This window comes from Hemibagrus wyckioides, linkage group LG11, assembly GCF_019097595.1.
Source record: "Hemibagrus wyckioides isolate EC202008001 linkage group LG11, SWU_Hwy_1.0, whole genome shotgun sequence".
NCBI lineage: Eukaryota > Metazoa > Chordata > Actinopteri > Siluriformes > Bagridae > Hemibagrus > Hemibagrus wyckioides.
In genome coordinates, this window is record NC_080720.1 from 14,030,436 (window position 1) to 14,050,442 (window position 20,007).

Below are 20,007 nucleotides of genomic sequence, written 5' to 3' on the forward strand. Positions count from 1 at the left end.
TTTGTACTCCTGCAAAAGGAAATAGGCAGTGACAGATAGTAACAATAGTGACTTTTTATTTGTACAATAAAGACTTTCATACATTATTCAAAACACCGCTTAGATACTGAAAAAATCTGTACTCCCAAAGCCGAAAATGGCTCCGTTATTTGCTGCACAGCTTTGAATTTTTTTTTTCTGTTTTGGATTTTATTATTAAAATTTATTTTAAATATGTACATATAGCATCTGCAAAATGCATTCTAGACACAGAATATATATTTCATCAATTACATTGTTTTTAATTCAGAAAAAAATAGGAAGGAGTAAACTTGCGTGTGCAAATAAACTGCATGATAAATTGTCACTAAATCTGTTGAACTAAATGGAATAATTGTATTATTCTATATAGAATTACTTTTTGCACAAAAAAAATGAAACAGCATTCAAGTCCAGTAAGTCTTCATACTGCAGAAAGCTTTGAGTACATTCACAATCTATAGGAATAAATTAATTTTAAATGATTTCATTCACAGTTATGTACATCAATACTGCAATTAGACTGAATAGTACCATAGATTAGCATTTATATTCAATAGGATTTAAAACACATACAAAAATGACCATTTGTATATCCATATACATGTTTGACACAAATTCACAATTACTGTAGAAATAGTTTGAAGTTTGATTCGATTAAGTGTTCTCTCATCATCTAAATACTCTTTTCCATACTGATTTTTGTATCTTTATAAAAAAAAAAAACCTCACAATTTGAGCAAAGCTAAGTATGTCAATATATTATAAATAATTACTCAAAACATTTGGTAAAAATAATCACGTTATCAAATGCTTTGTCCCAATAGCATTTTTATCATCAGTTTTTATCCAGGCTTCGGGTTGTATAATTACATTTCAAATAAAATTGATAAAAAAAAAAAAAAAAAAGAAGTAAAATATGATTGGGGTTTTTCTAATGCTACATTTATGTACAATAATCGACATGGGCAGGGCAGATCTATCTGTAAGGTACAATGACGATGAGCCTTCAATGTTTTTTACATAAAAAAATACTTCTAGTGAAGTAAAGCAACTAAATGTTTCATTTAAAAACACAAAGCCCCCTCACCGCTTTCCTAATAAGACAGCTTTAAAAAGGTGAAAGCATGCTATAAACATTAAAGCTTCTTATGGATATCTAATACATAATGATGTGAATTCATTTATTTATATCAGTAAGTGATTAACAGGCCTTAAAGCAGAACATCAACTAAGCCTTGAGTGTAAAACCCTTTGTACAACTTAAATGCACACACTAAAATCGGACGTTTTTGTACCTGGTGGATACTGATTGCATATGGATTTAAAATAATATGAATTATAATTAAAAGAGGAAATGCTCGTGTGGACAATATGGCGAAAAATGAGAAAAAAAAAGGAGGTTCCACCCTGTGTGAACCTTAAGCAAAAGACTCGCTCTCTATTATTATTATTATTATTATTATTATTATTATTATTAAGAACCTGTTTGCTAACCAGCAGATGGCGGTGCAAGAAAAGCCAAATAGCAACAATATTGCTTTTGGATTTTTCATTTTGATTTGTGCAAAACTCTATATATGAGCCACACACAATCCAGAAACCACACCTACTGCCATAGTAGATGTCTGCCTACATCATTGAAATGAAATCAAGGGTCAGCAGGATAAACTATCTTCTGTAATGTTATAGAAATTTACACAAGGCATTTACAGAGTTGAGGCAGTGTTCTGATGAATAAAATGTCTTCAAAAGCAGATGTGCTTTCATGCGTGGAGACTGAAATGAAATGAAAAGCCGCTTGGAAAAATAGGTACAAAATAATAGGGCCATATAAATAAGCAACAAAAAAAACACACACCCACCTACAGCCACAGGCTGAGAGATAGAAAGTAATTTCACATTAGTGTAAGATTTTAACACACACATATATATAGAGATATATATATACGTGTAAGCCATGTCACATTATTCGATATGTTCTCTATTGTACATTTGGCACTAGTATTTGCCATTGGTCCAGCAATTGGCAAAATTGTTCCTAGATAAAAATGTGATGTACAAGGTCCTGTGTTCCTTTTGAGCAAGAAGTCAGCGTTATAAAATTATTTACATTGTGCTCTCCCTTAAAATGACCAAGTCCACAGCTTTCGGGAAACTCTTCAGAAGAGACACCGCCGTTTGGTGTTCGATGTGTAAAAAACTATGTCCGTTGGCCTGCAATGCAAGAATGAAGCAGAAGATGAATAGAGGGCAGTGAGGGAAGCGAGCTGGGGTGGGAAGAGGCGGAGCGGCACAGGAATGCTGGGAACAGGCCTAGCTCAGAGAGGATAAAGAGACATACACTGTCAGGAAAAGAGGCAAAGAAGCAACCAGAGAGATGCACACAACTAGAAGAAGAAGTCATGCTGTAAAGGAGAGAAGGTGGAAAGAAGCTGGTCTTTGGAGAGATCTGTTCCTCAGCTAACTGTGGATCTGTGGAAAGAGAGAGCTCAGAGGGGACCTGACGATGAGGACATGAGATGCTTCTAATGCATTTAGGACGCACATTTATATCGACACGGATGATCAAAGACAGACCAATAACTGCAGGAGCCCTTCACTCCTAAGCAGTTATTTATGCAGACAAAAACAGGCTTTATGTTTGATATATCACAAAAAGTTTAAAAACTGATGGCTTAATATTCACTGACTACATCTGTGTATGCAGAGAGTCTACAGTTTCTGCATTTATTCTCTGCTATGTAAAATTCTATTATCATGATCTATCTCTCTATCTCTCTGGGGCTTTTCATTTTAAATCCTTAAATAATATGGCTAAAGTAAAAAAAAAAAAAAAAAAAAAAAACACAGAGAACTTGCTCAGTAAAATGAACTAGCTTAATACTCAGTGTGTGCTATTGTGGATTTTAGACTGAAACAAAAGACCAGATTCAATCTGTGTTTCACAAGACGAGTTAGAAAGATAAGAGGAAGAGTGGGGAAGTTAAAGTTTCAAAGTTCTTCATCACATTTTAAAGTGTCTAAAATGCTCATGCCGTCAAACAGTGGAAAATAAAAAAAGAACAAAAAAAGAGCTGTCCAATATAACCAAATTCTCAGTAATACAAGAGACACGCTGCAGCTTGAAACAATGGAGCAACCAAATGCCATCCTCTGAGAACTGGCAGGCCAGTAATGTCAAAAGTTTGACACACGTCATAACAGAAGACCATGCTCAGTTGACACACACACACACACACACACTCCAGATACAAAATGGCACATGCAAAGCCTTCTGCTTTGGTGCTGTCACACCCTCACTGGACAATGTGTGGTGATGAAGGAGATTGTTACCTTCAGAATTTTGTCCCCTGGTCGAAGAACATTGGAGGCGGGTCCGTCAGGCTGTACCCTAGTAACAAAGATACCCTATAAGTCAAAATGATATGAGGTTAGGAATCACACGGTGGTGATGGTTTAGAATCTTTGCCTTTTAATCTGGATTGATTTGTTCTTTGCCAAAATTCACAGCTGATATGATTGTATGATGGTACTTGCAAAGTACTGTATATCTAAGTGAAGGTTATATTGATATAAGATATAGAGCACTGTAGATAGATAGATAGATAGATAGATAGATAGATAGATAGATAGATAGATAGATAGATAGATAGATAGATAGATAGATAGATAGATAGATAGATAGATAGATAGATATTAAGTATTTGTGTTTCACTGAATAGATAGTGTGTGCACATGTTAAGGCAAAGATTATAAAGCATTCGGCTATGTACCAGATGTGTGACCTAACAGTATACATCCTACTAAACAACATACTGCGAGTCAACCAACGTTTACATCACGTCATTCATTCAGGTGACGAACGGATCCGTCTTCGCAGATTCCCAGAGCGCTCAGTACAGCGAAGACGATTAACTTAGAACTGAAGTTTTATAGGTTGTGGAGAAAAATGATCAATTCCATTTACCAAATAAACATCACAATATCGCCATGATATACACAAATGAACTCAATAAAATGTCATGTATTTCAGATAAAGTAGGAAAAATAACATTTTTTGGGCTGGGTAATTCTTCTAATACTTTTTCTTTTTTAATTATTATGAAAGATCACTGACAGGATTCTAAACCGTGAATAGGTTACCATGTAACACAGGCTGCTGAGGTGCAATGTCCAACATTGCAGTAGCTCATGTTTCCATGGAAACCCTACAGCAAGATCTTGTCTCCTTTACTAAATGGTAGTCTTTGTGGTAATTCTGTTAGCACTGGATAAAATGCATAAAGAGTGTACAGAGAATAATTTCCATTCATTAAATTGTGTTTGTTCAGTCTGGCTGAAGGAAAGAAGGCCTTACCATGTCGGAGGGTTTGAAGGGGTTCCCCTGCCCACTGATTCCCCCTGAGATGCTGAACCCGAGACCTGGGTTTTTCTCAATCCGAACACAGAACTACAAACAACAAAACAAGACAGTATGATAATGTTTGAGCCAGGATTATACGCATGTACACTGTATACCTAAGCGGTGTACAATCAGTGTAAAAAATTGTGCATCAACTGTATAAAATGAAAATGTACAGTCAACCGCAAAAGTATTGGCACCCTTCCTGAAATGGTGGCAAAAGTTTATTACTTACATAATAATGCCATAAGTAATATTGTGTGTGTAAAATATGGGAATGTTGTATATGCTCATCCTCTTGGAGGGTGTTCATTCTTTGGGTGCCAACTGTCAAGTAATTTGGGTGATAAGTGTTGATAAATCTAGTTAACTGACTCATACAGGTAACACCTTTAAGTTTCTGACTTAAGGTATTACCCATAAGATACACAAATAGAAACAAATATCAACAAATACGGCAAATCGTTTGGTCAATGAATCATACAAAATACATTATATTTAGGGTTTAACAGTTAAACGTTTACTACATCCACTATATCACAATATCACTTATTGCATATTGATGCAGTGACCTCATCTCAGCTTCCTTTCTGCTACTTATTGAAAGCATGGAAATAACTATTACACAAGCAATAAACTTGTCTAACAGCTTGACAGCACTTTATTTGAGATTTTAACCATTTCAGTTATATCAGTTTTATCTCTGCATCACTAATTGATAAAACCAATTTTGGACGCAAGTAGAGCCAATGCTACCAATATCTCTATCGGTTTTGCACATCTGGATCCTGCTATTTATATGCCAGAGTATGAATGAGACAACTGGCTTAGCACCTGTTCTGGAAAGCCATCCATGCTTTTCTGGCCTTTAGTCTGGATGAAGCAGCGGGCACTCTGTGGTCGGGGGCTGGTGCTTGTCACAGCCATGGCCAGAGGTGACTGGTACTGCTGGATGGACACCTTATTCATAGCTCCATCATACTGCTGGGGTCCTCGGTGCTGTGCCGAGGCTCCGCTTCCCATGATGCCCTGCTGTTGGTGAGAATGATGAACCACAGCCTGTGAAAGAAATGTTGAAATGACCAGCTGTATGTTTATGTACTACTTGTACATATATATACATCTATACGTTTGGCTATTACAGTAATTTGATCAAATAGCATGAAAACCAACTCCATGATCTCATTTACATTTAATTCAGGTCATTTTCTGTAACACAGAATTTTTTTTTTGGCTTATGATTGATGAACCTCAGGTTTATTTTGATTTGGGGAAAAAAATACTGAGCTAGAATAAACCTCAGGGGTTCTTGAAACTAGCAGATCTTATTGCACCCTCTTCTATTTTTGTCACTCTGCAGCACTTTTCACTCAATACATTTCATGAGTTCTAAAAAAGAAACTTCAGGCACAGGAGCTCGAACAAGCAAGGTGTGAACATACAGTCTGTCATATTCACATGGCACAAAACAACACGCATTGTGCTCTATTAGATTTTGCTCAGTCGCTCTGAGTGACAGCCTTTAAACATATACAGACTAGTTGCTAAGGAGACTGAGGAAGAATGCAGAACAGTGAGAATGAATGACTCAGAAAGTAGCAATTAACCCTGACATTTCAAAACATTAACACAGCAATCATGACTAGATTGAGATGCAATTCTGAAATTGAACATCTTTAGTTGAGCAGGAAGCGCAAAAGAAGCAGAGATTATTAGTTAGAAGACATATTGTGTGCGGGAATGATAGAAATATAATGACAATAAAACAGACGTGGCATGTCATCTCAGGACTCATAATGAGAATCAGCGGGACTACATTATTTTTTGTAAGGGACATACTTGATAAAATCTTTTTTTTTGTTTTGTTTTCTATTGCTGGGTTCAACCACACAACTGATTTGCAGACAATTCTTCACTCGTTTATACCCAAAGTAAAGATGACTGTACTGAGGAATAACATATGCACGTAAATTTCATTAAGGAGCTTTTATTAACAGCTATAGAAAAACCCCACTAAACTCAAATTATCCTCAGAAATACACACTAGTCCCTTATTCTCACTGCTGAGAATACGCACTATACACACTAGTCCCTTATTCTCACTGCTGAGAATCTCCTCGTGTTACTCTACTAATACTCTCAGTCTGTCCACAATTTGGTTATATTCCAGCTCCCATCATGTCTGTGCAAGATAATTAAAGTTTTTCAGCTGGAACAGAGTAAAAATGCAGGCTGCCACAGGAGTCCTTGATGACTTGGGTGAAGATATCTGCCATGGCACTACTGTAATATATGACGATGCAAATGTAGCACATTTGAGAAACAACAGCATTTCATATTATTATGTGAAAAAGCAAAGAATGAACCTTTTTGATGATGGTGTTGTCAGGAGGTACATCTCTTCGTCCTAACGAGTAGGGAGCCCACTGTGTGGTGGGAGAGACCACCTCTTGACCATTATCTAAAATATTGCTCTGTTGTGATGGAGTCTGCGAAGAGATTATTCAGTAAATCTATGCACGGTTAGACCTTGATATCAAATAACACATCATCAAATAACGTGTTTTGTGAAAACGAAACAAATATGCTCGCAATTGTCTAATTGTTATATACATATCTTCCTCTATATATAAACAAGAGGATTTTAATCAGATCAGCATTATCTAAAGTATTGATTCACATGGCCCTCATATGTATGAGGCTATTCCGTCTACCATAAATTTGGTTTTTGTATGTTTGAGCATCTAAATGAAAATTAACTGAATTACGGAATGATGTGTCTGGAGGGGGCATTTACAGTTTGTTGTGTAATACAACTCATTACAGATCATATTCGCAGTTCATCTGCACTGCAGAACTGTATGTGTGAAAGTAGTGGAGTCGTGCTAACTCCACACTTCTGCTACAGTTAAACACTTCTAGCAGCCATTTAGGAATGTTTGCGATTCAATCTTAGTGAAAGAAGGGTCGTATAGAGGAGCAGGAGCTACTCTAAATGCTTTGTGAATTACTCTTAGACTGAATAAAAGTCCTGAAATTATGACAGTCACATTTACGAAGAATTTCTCCTAATTCTGCTTTTTTTCTGGGGCTTTTTCTTAAATCAAGACAATATTACGGCATTACTAGCATGTACAAGACATACAAGCCAGTTACATATGACCTAAGTGAACTTTTTAGATTATCATATGCCAGTGTTTCTGTAGACCCAGAGAGAGAGACAGAGGCAACAGAAGGTCAACAAAGCAAACACAGAGACACATGCAACACAGACACCTGAGTATATTCACACAACACTGAGACAGTGTCTAGTCTGAAAACACTCACACATGAAGTGTTAGATTTGTGTTAAACAGAGAAATATGAGGAATGACTTTTCACAGTGAATTATTTCCAATTATACCACAGCCCTGTCCATTCTGATTGGTTAGACAGTGTTGATTAATCTTCTACAACAGCAGCTCTGACAACGGTGTCAGTTGCAAGGCATATCACAGCTTTATATCAATGCACTTGTATTAATATTTCTATAGTAGCAACTAATTCACAGGAACTCATATGATTAATAAGATAAATGAGCTATTCAAAATAAGGCATTTATTTAACAAAGTAAACTACAGTTCTTGATATGGTTAAGGAGAGTTATTTACTATAAAATGAGTATCCAGTCTAAACTTTGTAAATGTCACCATGTTTTCTGACACAGGAAAGCCTTCAGGAAAGCCTTTATGTGGTTTCCATTTTGCGGTTCATTGTAGCAATATGACAAGCTGGGTTTGTTAATCTTATTAACAAAAAAAAAAGAGAGTCAGGAATCTAATGAGGAAGAGACTGTTTTTAGCTGTTTCATGAACGGCCCTCACTATTAAATGCAACTATGAACGGATAAAAACATGAATGTGTCATTCTTTAGTAAACACACATTGGCAAAGTGCTGTGGTATAAGAGGAATAAAACACATATGGGTGTGCTGTTATTGGAAAACAATCAATTCCATCATTGATTCTTTCCCTATAAGAGCACAGCCTGTCATGTTTTATTCCTTACGCAATATTTTGATTTTAATATAAATAGTTGAGGTATGGTTAAAAGATCTCAAACTTGAGTTTTTATAATACTATTCCTTTCAAGCAGAAGCTGTTTTTAAAAGATATTATAAGCATGTTCATTAAACAACTGGCCTCATGCTCCAATAAAATTGGAGCTGATTGTACTCTTTATATACTCACATTTGGTAGAGGTAGCCACTGAGTTGTTTGGTTTTCATGCTTTGTGTTATTGTAAAAGTTTATTGTCATGCTTCTGCTGGCATGCGGTGCAGCATAGCCTCCAGAGTACAGCATGCCGAAGTTTACTGTGTTGTGCTTAAGGACAGCGCTCTGATTGGAGGGAAACAACCACATGACATGAATGAATGGGTGTGCCACATAGAAAGTCAAAGGCTGCTGCTGGGGTGGAGGGAGGGTTACACTCGACTGCACCACACACACTGCGTAGCTGCAACAGAGTTGAGAAGCTTGACCAACAGAAAACGGTACAGAACATCATTACTACCAACACAGCAAACACAAACAAACATTTATATAAAACTAACAATACCAACAGTGTGTGACTAAGATTAGTGGACAATCACATATACTAGTAGGCTGCTCACAGAAATATAGGATCCTCAACCTCTATGTTGCACTTCATAAAGTCGTGTCTATTTATTGTTTGTTTTTTTGTCTATAGACTGTTAATATTGCCCAAGAATAACTAATTAAAACAACGCAACAGTTTTTTTGTTTGACGGCTCATCAATAACCTATTTGTACTTTTCCACCGGACAGTAAAGCTTGGCCTTGACCCATATACCTATGGTGGATTTGGAATTCCAAACCAAGCCAACCCAGGATATGTGCAGAATTAAAAAATATTTAAAAAAATGAATCGGCCAAATGCAATCATCACACAATTGTCTAGTTTCTAGTTAGTACAGCACAAAAATCATTAGTAATAGTGATTGCCAGAGTGTCTTTATCTTTTTTTTAATTTTTTTCAGTTGTACTATAATTCTAATTATTTCCCCACCATCTTCAAATTTTGCCCCATCCCAAATGGCTTCCTATTCACTGGACTTGCTCCCTAAATAGGGTATATCATAATGATGTTCTACAATCATTGAACAGTTCTTGAGATGCAGCCTGTGTCCTTGCTTTGGATATTTGTTGTATTGTACCATCTAATGAAATTGGTTCCTTTTTTATTTTATTTTATTTATTTTTTTGAGTTATACATATTTCCCTTTCCTTTTTCGCTTTCCTTTACTTATTATACCCAGTTATACCGATTTTCATACCTCACTAGCCACCAGTTGTCATGTTATATAAAAGTTTGTAATTCTAACACCTGCATTTCATCAGGTTACAAATAGTTCTGGGTAATGATTTGTTACAAATACGTGCCGGTGGAAAAGATCAATATAACAACTGCTAATGAACATGACAACCATTGGGAAAACATATTGCTGGTTAGATATCACAAAAAAAATTCATTGTATTACTGCACTCACATTGTGCTTAGATTCAGGTGATCATGGTATCTATATGGTTTTTTTTAAGACCAAGTTATATTAAGCACGTGCCAGAGATGAACATGTTACTAGTGAGATTTACGTACCCGGTCTAGCCGTTTTGCCTCTATGTGCCTTAGGAGCTGTTGTCTCCAGTCCACTGGCATTTTGGAGGTCATATCCTCTGGTTTATGCGGAACAGGCCTCATCTTCATGTCAGCATCAGGGCTCTTCTCAGTGCATATACTCATATTATAATCTGAAGGCAATTTCTCTAGCAGGGCAGCCATGGTGGGGCGTGCAGACACTGGCCGAGCTTGCGATGCCCCATAAGTCTCTGTACTGTAGCTCCGTGCAGACAGTGGGCGACGCTGAGTCAGACTTTTCGTAGGGTTTCCCATTATAGGCTTTTTAGGTTCTTGATAAGATGAGTATTCATCTTCATACCTACCATTCCTCTTGTGGAACTGGGAATCAGCCATGGTGGACAAGCTATTCTGTGCATCCATCATGGCTTTAAGCTGTTGGGGTCTGTTGTAATGGTCTGCCATTTGGTGCTCCTGGGCTTCTGCTACCCTGCGGAACAGGGCCATCTCTGTAGAACTTACCAGGGAATCTGCCCGCCGTAGGAAACCTGGACGGGACCGTTGAGGCTGGGCAGAAAACTGTTGAGGAAGTGCATCATCAGTGACAGGTGGCTGAGAAAAGGAGAACATTTGATCCATTGGTTGATAGCCCCGGTAACCTCGCGGACTAATAAGCTCCTTTGGCAGTGTCTTGCCTGGTTGATTCACATATTCAGGGGTATTGGGAAACGGTGGAGGAACCCGCCGTTCTGCTTTCATCACATCCATGGCTCCTTGAGGATTAAAACTTTGGTCAAACTGATAAACCTTTTTGGGAATAGCAGGTTTCTGCTGCTGAGAAGATTTATTTGTGCCGAAGCTGTCAAGATCATCATCTAGCATGGGAGCAGACTGGCTCCTGGACATGCTCTGTTCGAGAGGTCCTGGGAGGTCAGCTCTGTCCACGCTACCCTGATTCTCTATGCTTGAGCTGTAGGTGTCCAAGGGAATACTGTACACCTTGTATGATCCGATATCAATTTCATCTATGCTCTGAGACTTCTTAAATTTCGCCTTTACCTCCTTCATCATTGGAGAAAGTCTCTCAGAGCTCTTGCTTATGACCAAGGTGTTGCCCTTATTTGGTTCATTACGACCTTGAACATGTGCAAAGATATTAGGCTGACCTTGCCCTGTCCCTGAGTCTCTGGAGTCCAGGAATCCCCAGGCTCCTGAAGAGGGGAAAGTGCCAGGTAGTTCACCCATCTCCTGCTCAAAGTCTTTGCGGTCAGGGTTGGGGCTGTTTGCTGGGGTAATTTCCAGTTTGGAAGGGAATGCTGTACGGTCTTCAAATGGGCTGGGAGTCCTCGTCCAGTTCTGCCAGGGGTTTGGGGGCGGGGGTGGAGGCACTTCAGCATCAGGAGTTGTACGGAAAGAGTGTGGTGTCTGCTCCAGCTCTAATGGGACCCCCATGATGCGATCCTGTCGCATGAGAGGCCGTCGGCTATGCGCTGTTGAGGCACTACGAGGCTTTGTGCCTAGCATGGGGTTCCCACTACTGCTGCTGGGAGTCTCAACTGGTGTCTCCTCTGCTACGAACCCTGTATTGTCATAGTGGGGGGCATCATTCCAGCTGTCGAATGTGTCACTGAGTGGCCGTCTCTCACCCCGCTGCTGCAGGGTACTGGAGGGGGGTGTCTCTCTGTGGCTCAACAGAGGCTTCGTCTCTATGGGCTTTGGGAAAGACTGAGCAAGTCTGAAGAGAAAACCAAAAACAAAGGAAAATCAGAGGAATAGGACTGTATCTAGAGAATAAAAACAGGAACAAGCTTTGTTATAGTTAAGAGTAGTTGATAATGCCTAGGGGGTTTAAGAAAAGAAGAAAGAGGGATAGCAAATTTCAAGGCTCATGATGAAGAGAAAAGACGGCATTGGATTTTATCTTTATTGTTTTTCATATTCTGTGTACAAAAAGGCAGGCTTTTTAAGATGATGTAAACACACCCATGTAACATCATCAGTGCTAATGGCATTTTGAGAAAGCTTTTCCGCTATTTTCAGTGATGTCACAGACACAGAACTTTGCTAATTTGAAAAAGACTTAATCACATCATGTCCCACATCAATGAAATGCTTGCTTTTTGCTATATGTGTGTAGCATTACGATATACAAAATGTGTCATTATGTGTGTAAACTGCATTAACCACAATTTCTAGGGTAGAAATTAAACCTTATACACTTCTATATTCAAGAACAAAAAATCTCTTTCTAAATGACCTGATAAATGACATTTTAAATGTTCATGCCCATCCTTACTTAAAATGACATTATGGAGGAAAGCCTAGAATTCTTTCTTATTGCTGGACAAGAATATTTTATTTTATCTTTTCATTGTGTTTCCTTGATTAAATAATAGAGTGAACTGATATTCCAACCCACTGTACTGCAATGCTCTTGGGTGTGTCTTCAGAGTGACATTTAATTTTAACATACTCTAAAGATATTTTGGTTTTATTTTATATGCATTTTTACACATAATCTGTTTATGCTAAATTTCCATAAAATCATCAAGCAAAGATTTAGCCTTAATCTAAAGGTATGGAGGCTTAAACTCTTTGGGATTCTTGTTAAATGAAAGTGATACTAATTGGTTATGCTGGCATGTTAGTAGGCCACCATAGAATAACATAACAACTAACAGCTCACTAATTTATGAGCTTTCATATCACTGAACTGCACAGGTGTGCCCTCGGTTGAAGAATGCTAGCAGGCATGAAATTTGTTGATCGGTGCCAACCTGTTAGTCCAGTGGGTCTGTGATGGACCCTCTTTGGCAGCACTCTGCATGGAGCTGACATTGCCAGGAGGGTTGGAGGACCCAGAAGAACCCTGTGAGGGGGAGTAGTCTGAGTAGGTGGCTGATGATCCACTGTTATTCAAGCAGTGCATTTTGTCTGGGTCTGAGTCATCGATGGATCCTGAATGGGAGGAAATTCATATCAGTATTGTACACTTCATGTTCATAACAGCACTCTCTTTCTCTGTTGGATATAACGCATGTGCTCTAGTAGGTGCATGAGGAGGATATAAAGTGGAATAATGGTCTCTGTCTCTAATTGGAATTGCAACAATCCCCCTATAAAGCACCTCACCGTAGCAAATCTCACCATTTCACCCAGCATCTAATTATCCCACAACGTTCACCTCAACTTTACACAATACACAGACATTGCAGAAATATATTTAATATTTGAAAATACTAAAATCTAAAATATCTAAAAACATAATTAGATGAGCTATTGTGGTATCACACCAAAGGCCCAGAGGTAACAGAGGAACAAAATAAAAATACATTACATGTGTCTAGATGTTTTGATCTTGGGTCCTCTCTAGCATACCTTTTTTATCTTTTCCCAGCAATACAACCTTTGGCTTGTACATAGGGGGCTCCACCAGAGTCGGCCTCATGTCAGAAATCCGGATATCATTAGGTGAACCTCCCATGGAATCCTGGGAAAATAAATGTCAGACTATTTCTCTTGTTTACTCACATGTATAATTACTAACCTAGACCATAACAGACAAATCAGTGTGCTACAGTAAAGCTCTCTGATTTTTCTGTTGTTATGGTTAAGTAAAAAAAAAAAAATCTAAATTAGCACTATAGAATCACAGACCTATAAACCACTCTTAAAATCATTTCAGCTATCTGTGCATCTGTGTATTCATTATATTTTTATACCACAGTGCTATTGCTATCGGATTTAAATATGATCGGTCAGGTGTCGATTAATTTTCTATAAGCAGCTGTGATTCCTTCTAATATATTAACTATAGTAACAGCTCATTCACAGAGGCTTAAGTGGTACAAGTACCATATAAATAATTTGCTAGATGCTTTATTAATCGCATAAAAAAATAATAGTTGACATGATTAAGCTTTTTGTAAGGAGCAATGTTTGTAAGATTTGTAGAAGTCTCTAATGTCAGCACATTGTTACCGTCGGGAAGGTTTCAGTCATAGTGTCCTTTGCATTTCTGGTTTCTCAGTAACATTATCAGTTGTGGTTTTTCTTTCATTAAAAAAAGAACAGCAATAACAAGAACTGACCTGTGTACCAGACAATGCACACATCGCATGCCACAATGAAAGCAAAACATTGTTTATTAATAAATTAAAAATTGCTGTATTTGTTTGCAATCACTGTGGTATAAGAGGAATAAAACACTTTGGGACAATAAGGGACGTTACTGCATCACACCAACCTGCCATGGATTATTTGCCAGTAACAGCAACCCTATCATGTTTCATTCCTTACATAATGAATAGGTTTATATATATATATATATATATATATATGTTGTTGATCTTTCAGCTGCTCCCTACGTGTGAGGGGTCGCCACAGCAGACCAACTGGCACAGGTTAGGCACAGGTTTTATGCTGGATGCCCGTCCTGGCACAACCCTCCCATTTTTTTCAGGCTTGGGACCAGCACTGCATCCAGTGGCTGGGGTTTGGGCACTGGCTGGGAATTGAACCTGGGCTTTCCGCATGGTAGGCGAGAAACCTACCACTGAACCACCAGCGCCCACCAATATGTTTTTTATTTTTTATATATATAATACTGTTTTATTCTCATGGTCAAAACAAGCCTTATAAATGGCTGCCTGAGGAATGTATCCTTTATTTTTCCTCTGCATGAGGCATTTTTTAGTGTTTTTATGGCAAATCTACTTGAAATGTTGACTATATTTGTATGAACATAACAAAAGACCTAATTAGACCATGTTCATAGTATACAGCTAGAGGAATATTTCAATAAAAATATGTTTTTAGATCAGTATATGGTGTTTAAATATTTATACTTACTGAAATGGAATCCATTTTTCAAATGTCATAATAAACATTAAAGTGTTCATGATTTGCAGCAAAACTTCCTATAATAAACCTATAAAGCATCAGTTCATAGTGAAAACTCAACTGATGCTTAGTTCTTCCTCACTCATTTAAAAGAAGATAAACAGCAGTGGAAAGACCATAAAGGGAACAAAACCATCAAACGTCAGAATGACAGAGGCCCCGACTTCAATCATTCTGTGACTTTATCTGTTAAAGCATATTTAAGCAGAAGATTGATGCATATTAAAGATGAGTATTAATACATCACAGGTTACAAAAGCTCAGAAACAATAACATGATAAGAATGATTTCCCAAAGGCTTTCATTAAGTGCAGGTTAAATATCAAGTCAAAACATTTATTAAGGAAGATTTATCGTTCACTTTAATGATTCAGTGACTCACATTCTTCTGTCATAGTCACATTCACGCTTCTGAAACACACCGATCAGCCCCCTGACTTTAAACAGGGTGTCTGAGCCTGAACATGTTTGCATGTTTAATGTATAAACTGCTTCTCTTTGTCTCAGGTATGCAGTTGAAATACTGCTAGAGCTATCTGGCCTGTGCACTCAACTCACTTTTTCCTTGACCTGCTGCAGTACAGTGGATGCACAGCACAAACAGCTGCAGAGAAGATCAGAGCACACAGTATCTGATCACCTCCCACCATCCTAAATATCTCTCAGTTCTCTCTCGCATCTTGTTTCAGACCATCGCTTCTCATTTCTCTTCCTCATTCTCAGCCTTGGGTTATCCTGTCCCAGTATTCCATACAATATCTCTAAAACCTTGTAAGCCTGATTTATGCGTCCTTCTGAACAGGTCTGCTGGGGCCTTGAGCAAGTTGGAAAAAGGCAGTATGGAAAAGTCACTCAAAATCAAATCAAATCTAAAATGGCCCATAAAGACATGTGAAGTGTGGCAGAAATATAGTAGGTGCAAGCTCTGACCCTGACTCACACGCTCTTTTCAAATGCATTTATCACATCATGCAAAAGTGCTGAGTTAAATTTATAAGTGGAATTATTAGCAAGGAAAAGTCTTAAATCCTTAAGGGATTGTTTGTGTGAAAACCTGATAATAGCAGAAACTGATTTTTACTAACAGGATCTAAGCAGGCACTTTTCAAATTAACAAAATAACAAGTCCTGACTGTTTTGCATGTTTGCCTTAGCAAATGTACAAGCTGTGGTATTTATTTATGAAAGTGTAAAATACAAGGTGGTAAGTATGCAAATTGATTAATTCAGGACTTACTTTAAATTCAGGAATAACGATTGTGTGTGCAAATTAATATGACCTTTTAAAGACAAAACAGAGGCAGCATTTCTTTCGAGTTCCTCAAAATGATGTCTGAGTACCTCAGTATTATGAAAAGTTACTTTTTATTTGATATTTGTTGTTCAGTAGCAACAGCAATCAAAGAGAGCTTGTGAAAATGTTTCCCGAGTTGCCAATATTACTATGAAGGAATTCCGAGAATAAGGACAATAAGAACCTCATTCAGTTTTCACTGACCACAGTGACCTCAGTGACACCTTCCACCTTACGCAGCTCCACCTTCTGGTTTCTATTGGCTCACAACACCGAAGCTCATTAATTCATAGCTCAAAGTTCACCTGGTTCACAGAACTGCTACCAGAAGCAAATATATATTTCCTGCTCCATGTTCTTTCAGTTAAAAGAAGAGGAGTGCCATTTCTGCTGGGTGAAGTTTATTTGCATTTGGTCTGACCACTGCTTTAGCTGAGAAAGCAGAAAAGTGTAGTTTTCATGATGTAGCAAAGACTCCAAAAAGCTGCAGTCAATCCATAGATGTTGGAAGCTTTGCAGTTTCTTTACATATTGGGATCTTTGTCCATCAGCATGTAGTAGTGTAAATTTTATAGACCGTATTAGGAATGAAACCATGCAGTGTATTAATACTTCTTCAATTACTTGTTTCTCATGGAGTCAGTGTTTTTCCTTTTGCAACTTGTAGCTACATTTCCAATGACCTGGTCATTCAAGTTTAAATCATAGTTGCAGTAAGAGGTGAGTCAAAAAAGTCTTAGGTCACACCATGGCTATCAGAAAACTATAACACTGTCAATGCTTGATCTGGAACATGCCCTGTGATTCCATACTGCAACATTCTGCAACAGAACCGTAACACCTCTGTATCTCTCTTCTTCCTGTTTGCTATCTGCCATCACGTTTTGATGGACAGCTAAGATCCTCTTTTCCGAATGCTCATGGCTTTCCAAAGTTTGTTTCGAATTCTTCTCAGAAGCAACTCGGATGAAACATAAACCAAGCTTTAGTGACTGTGGCCAAATTAACATATTAATGAGAAAATCAATGGCAAACAAAATTCCATAAGCAGCATTCAGTTCTCTTGCCATGCCATCACACTGGTGTATGTAATGGCAGCAAAATAATTTCACCTCTTACACAATATAACTCGCTCAAAGCTTTTGATGTAGATACATTGCTTTTGAGAACAATGAGTATATTTTTTCTCCTTTTTTTCTTCCTATTCTTCTCTTCCCATTAAGAGAGTCAGCGTCTGGTCAATATATCACATTTTTATATCATTTTTATATCACTCCACCAGTAAATTGACTGCTGTCTGGTCTCTCAGCCACTTACTATGAGGCAGAAACAGGAAGAGGAAGTAAGGGCCAGGCTTGTATTCTCTGGCAGTTGCGGCTTGGGAACGATGCGATGTAAAGAAATCTAAGCAAAACAAACATACATACACACACATACATACAAACAAACACACAAAATGGTGGATTTTCTATGGAGGTCTAGAAAAAAAAGAATGTGTAAGAAGCATGGGGTCATGACCTCAGTCCTCCCAGCGTCCCATAACCCTTCATATGGAGCATTATGCAGTTTGACTGCAGGGTCTCTGAGACTGTGGGCGGTAGCACTGTAAGTTGTAATGGACACAACACACGAATGTGTGTAACTCTACACACATAGTGTAGCTTATGCACAAAGCATTGAAAAGCCTGGTGTTAATGAATGCACACGAGTTGCTGTGTTCACACACTTCCCTGTCTTGATGATGTCCAGAAGCCTGTTGTAATTTTACTGCTTTAGTTGGAAATCAAACCACCACCTTTTAAAGACACTTTTGTTTGATTGCCTAAGCATATTTTCAGTTGTATTGTGGTAAACTGACATTTATACTAGACGACACTGCTTTCTGGGTCCCTGCCGAGATCATAGCAGCAATTTTACCACTAGCTGATATGTTTGGTGTGTTAATTTAATTCTACATGAACAAAGTCACCGTAAAGAAAGCAGCAACTGGATTTTGAAGTCACCACTATTGTTTCCAGTAACTAAAGCCTGAATATAAGAGAACATGCACCTCAACATAACTCTCAGTGCAACCTGGGGATCCTCTAAATTGACTGTTTATGATCCTAGTTTTGGAAAGCTAATTCATACAAAGCTATTCTTGCAGTATAAAATTCTGTCAAGGTTTCTGAATGATTTATGAACATTTTAATAAAGGGTTCATACATGATTCTAAAAGCTTATGCACAATTATGTGCTGTATTAATCTCAATACAAAATGCCTTTAATGTTTCTTTTTGTCAAACTTAGAACATTCTAATAAAATTGCTGAAATCTCAAAAGCTATGCCCTTTTAACTAGCTAGCACCCTATTCATGGGTTTTACCATTCTGTGGTCTATTGTAAAACTTCTCAGACTTCTCCTCAAGGCTCCCTCTCAGACTTATTAACAATTTTATCATCTGATTTATCTTCAGATTTCTCATCAGACTCATCCTCAGACTCAAGACTTCTCTTTAAACATCTCACATCAAGACTACCTCTCAGACTTCCCATTAGACATCTCTTCAGATTTATCATCTGACATATCTTTAAATTTCACAACAGACTCCTCCTCAAGATTTCTCAGACTTCTCTTTAAAATCCCCTTCAAACCTCACCTGAGACTTCTCTTCACATTTCCACAGACCTTTTACTTTTTAACCTCTCAAAGACATGAGGGACAGGTTCATTGTTTTGTAAAATCTTTTTCCAAAGTGTGTGTATAGTGAGACATTGTTCATGTCTTTCAATTAGAATTAGGACCAAACCATTGTAATGTTGTGTGTGAAACCATTTAGTTCAGTCATGGGTCCTGTTTCCTGCTGTGTTCTATGTAGTGTTCCCGATTTTTCATCGGATTGGATATTGATTAGGATACTATTTTAAACACAGTGCATTATGTCAAAAACATTTGCTAAACATTGCCAGAACGTTATGCTTAGTACATTACAATCTATCCTTCTTAGAACCCACTGAATACTGTTTGGAACACAAAAGCCAGTGCAGCTTTTTCTGTACAGATGTTTCCAAGGCTTCAACACACTTAAAGTTTTACATTAGCCATCAGACCACATAAACCCTACTCTGTGGAAAAGCAAAGTCACATACACTTCATTCTCAATGTGAAACCTCCCAATAACGTTGTGGACTAAAACCTGAATCCTAGCAACAGGCATTGCTAAGCTTTTAATGGTTGCCAATCAGCAGGCTCGGAGTGCACTTGACATTTCGGACTGACCTTTTTCTCTGTTTGTTCAATGATCTCAGCTGCAGGATGAGCAACGGTCTAAGGAGTATCAAAGGATCGAATATGTGGATGTGCTTCTCGGTCTGACCTGCAGGACCACCTGTTCTTACCCAATACACAATTTATCTTAAACAATACTCATTTATTTATAGCGAGTACAACCTCAGTAGCCATGTATCCAAAATTCAAACATGCACTCTATTTAAGGTAAAGCAAACAAATAGCTCTTCCTGCAATCTTTATTCAGAAAATGCTTTGGGCCTGTGATTCGGAATCCTTTACTTGGCACATGGAGGGAGGGTGCTAATGAATTTATCATTCTCGTGACTCAAACAAAGCAGCAGATCTGGCCTGGCCATCAGCAGGTGGCAGGCTTTGAGAGATGAAACGTTCCCATTGATTTCTGCTCACTTCCTCCCTACAGCTCATACTGCTATGTGTTAACGTTTGATTTACACCTGAGACTGGGTTGTGCATGCCAAC

The 20,007-nt window shown here is 38.0% G+C and overlaps 1 protein-coding gene across 10 annotated transcripts in view; it reads right to left on the minus strand.

The window, feature by feature from the left end:
* Nucleotides 1-39: 39 nt before the first annotated feature.
* lrrc7 (leucine rich repeat containing 7) overlaps nt 40-20,007 on the minus strand; it is a 127,024-nt gene continuing 107,056 nt past the window's right edge. For 6 of the 10 annotated variants that reach the window (XM_058401935.1, XM_058401936.1, XM_058401937.1 and 3 more), the window contains 10 exons: nt 17,574-17,660; nt 13,439-13,550; nt 12,838-13,018; nt 10,082-11,795; nt 8,653-8,802; nt 6,790-6,912; nt 5,258-5,482; nt 4,379-4,471; nt 3,355-3,429; nt 40-2,235 (listed from right to left, as the gene is read on the minus strand). In XM_058401935.1, coding sequence (XP_058257918.1) covers nt 2,128-2,235; nt 3,355-3,429; nt 4,379-4,471; nt 5,258-5,482; nt 6,790-6,912; nt 8,653-8,802; nt 10,082-11,795; nt 12,838-13,018; nt 13,439-13,550; nt 17,574-17,660 — 2,868 coding nt within the window. In that variant the 3' untranslated portion in view covers nt 40-2,127. The remainder of the gene's footprint in view (nt 2,236-3,354; nt 3,430-4,378; nt 4,472-5,257; nt 5,483-6,789; nt 6,913-8,652; nt 8,803-10,081; nt 11,796-12,837; nt 13,019-13,438; nt 13,551-17,573; nt 17,661-20,007) is intronic. The other 4 variants (XM_058401942.1, XM_058401940.1, XM_058401941.1 and 1 more) reach the window with 3 other exon arrangements.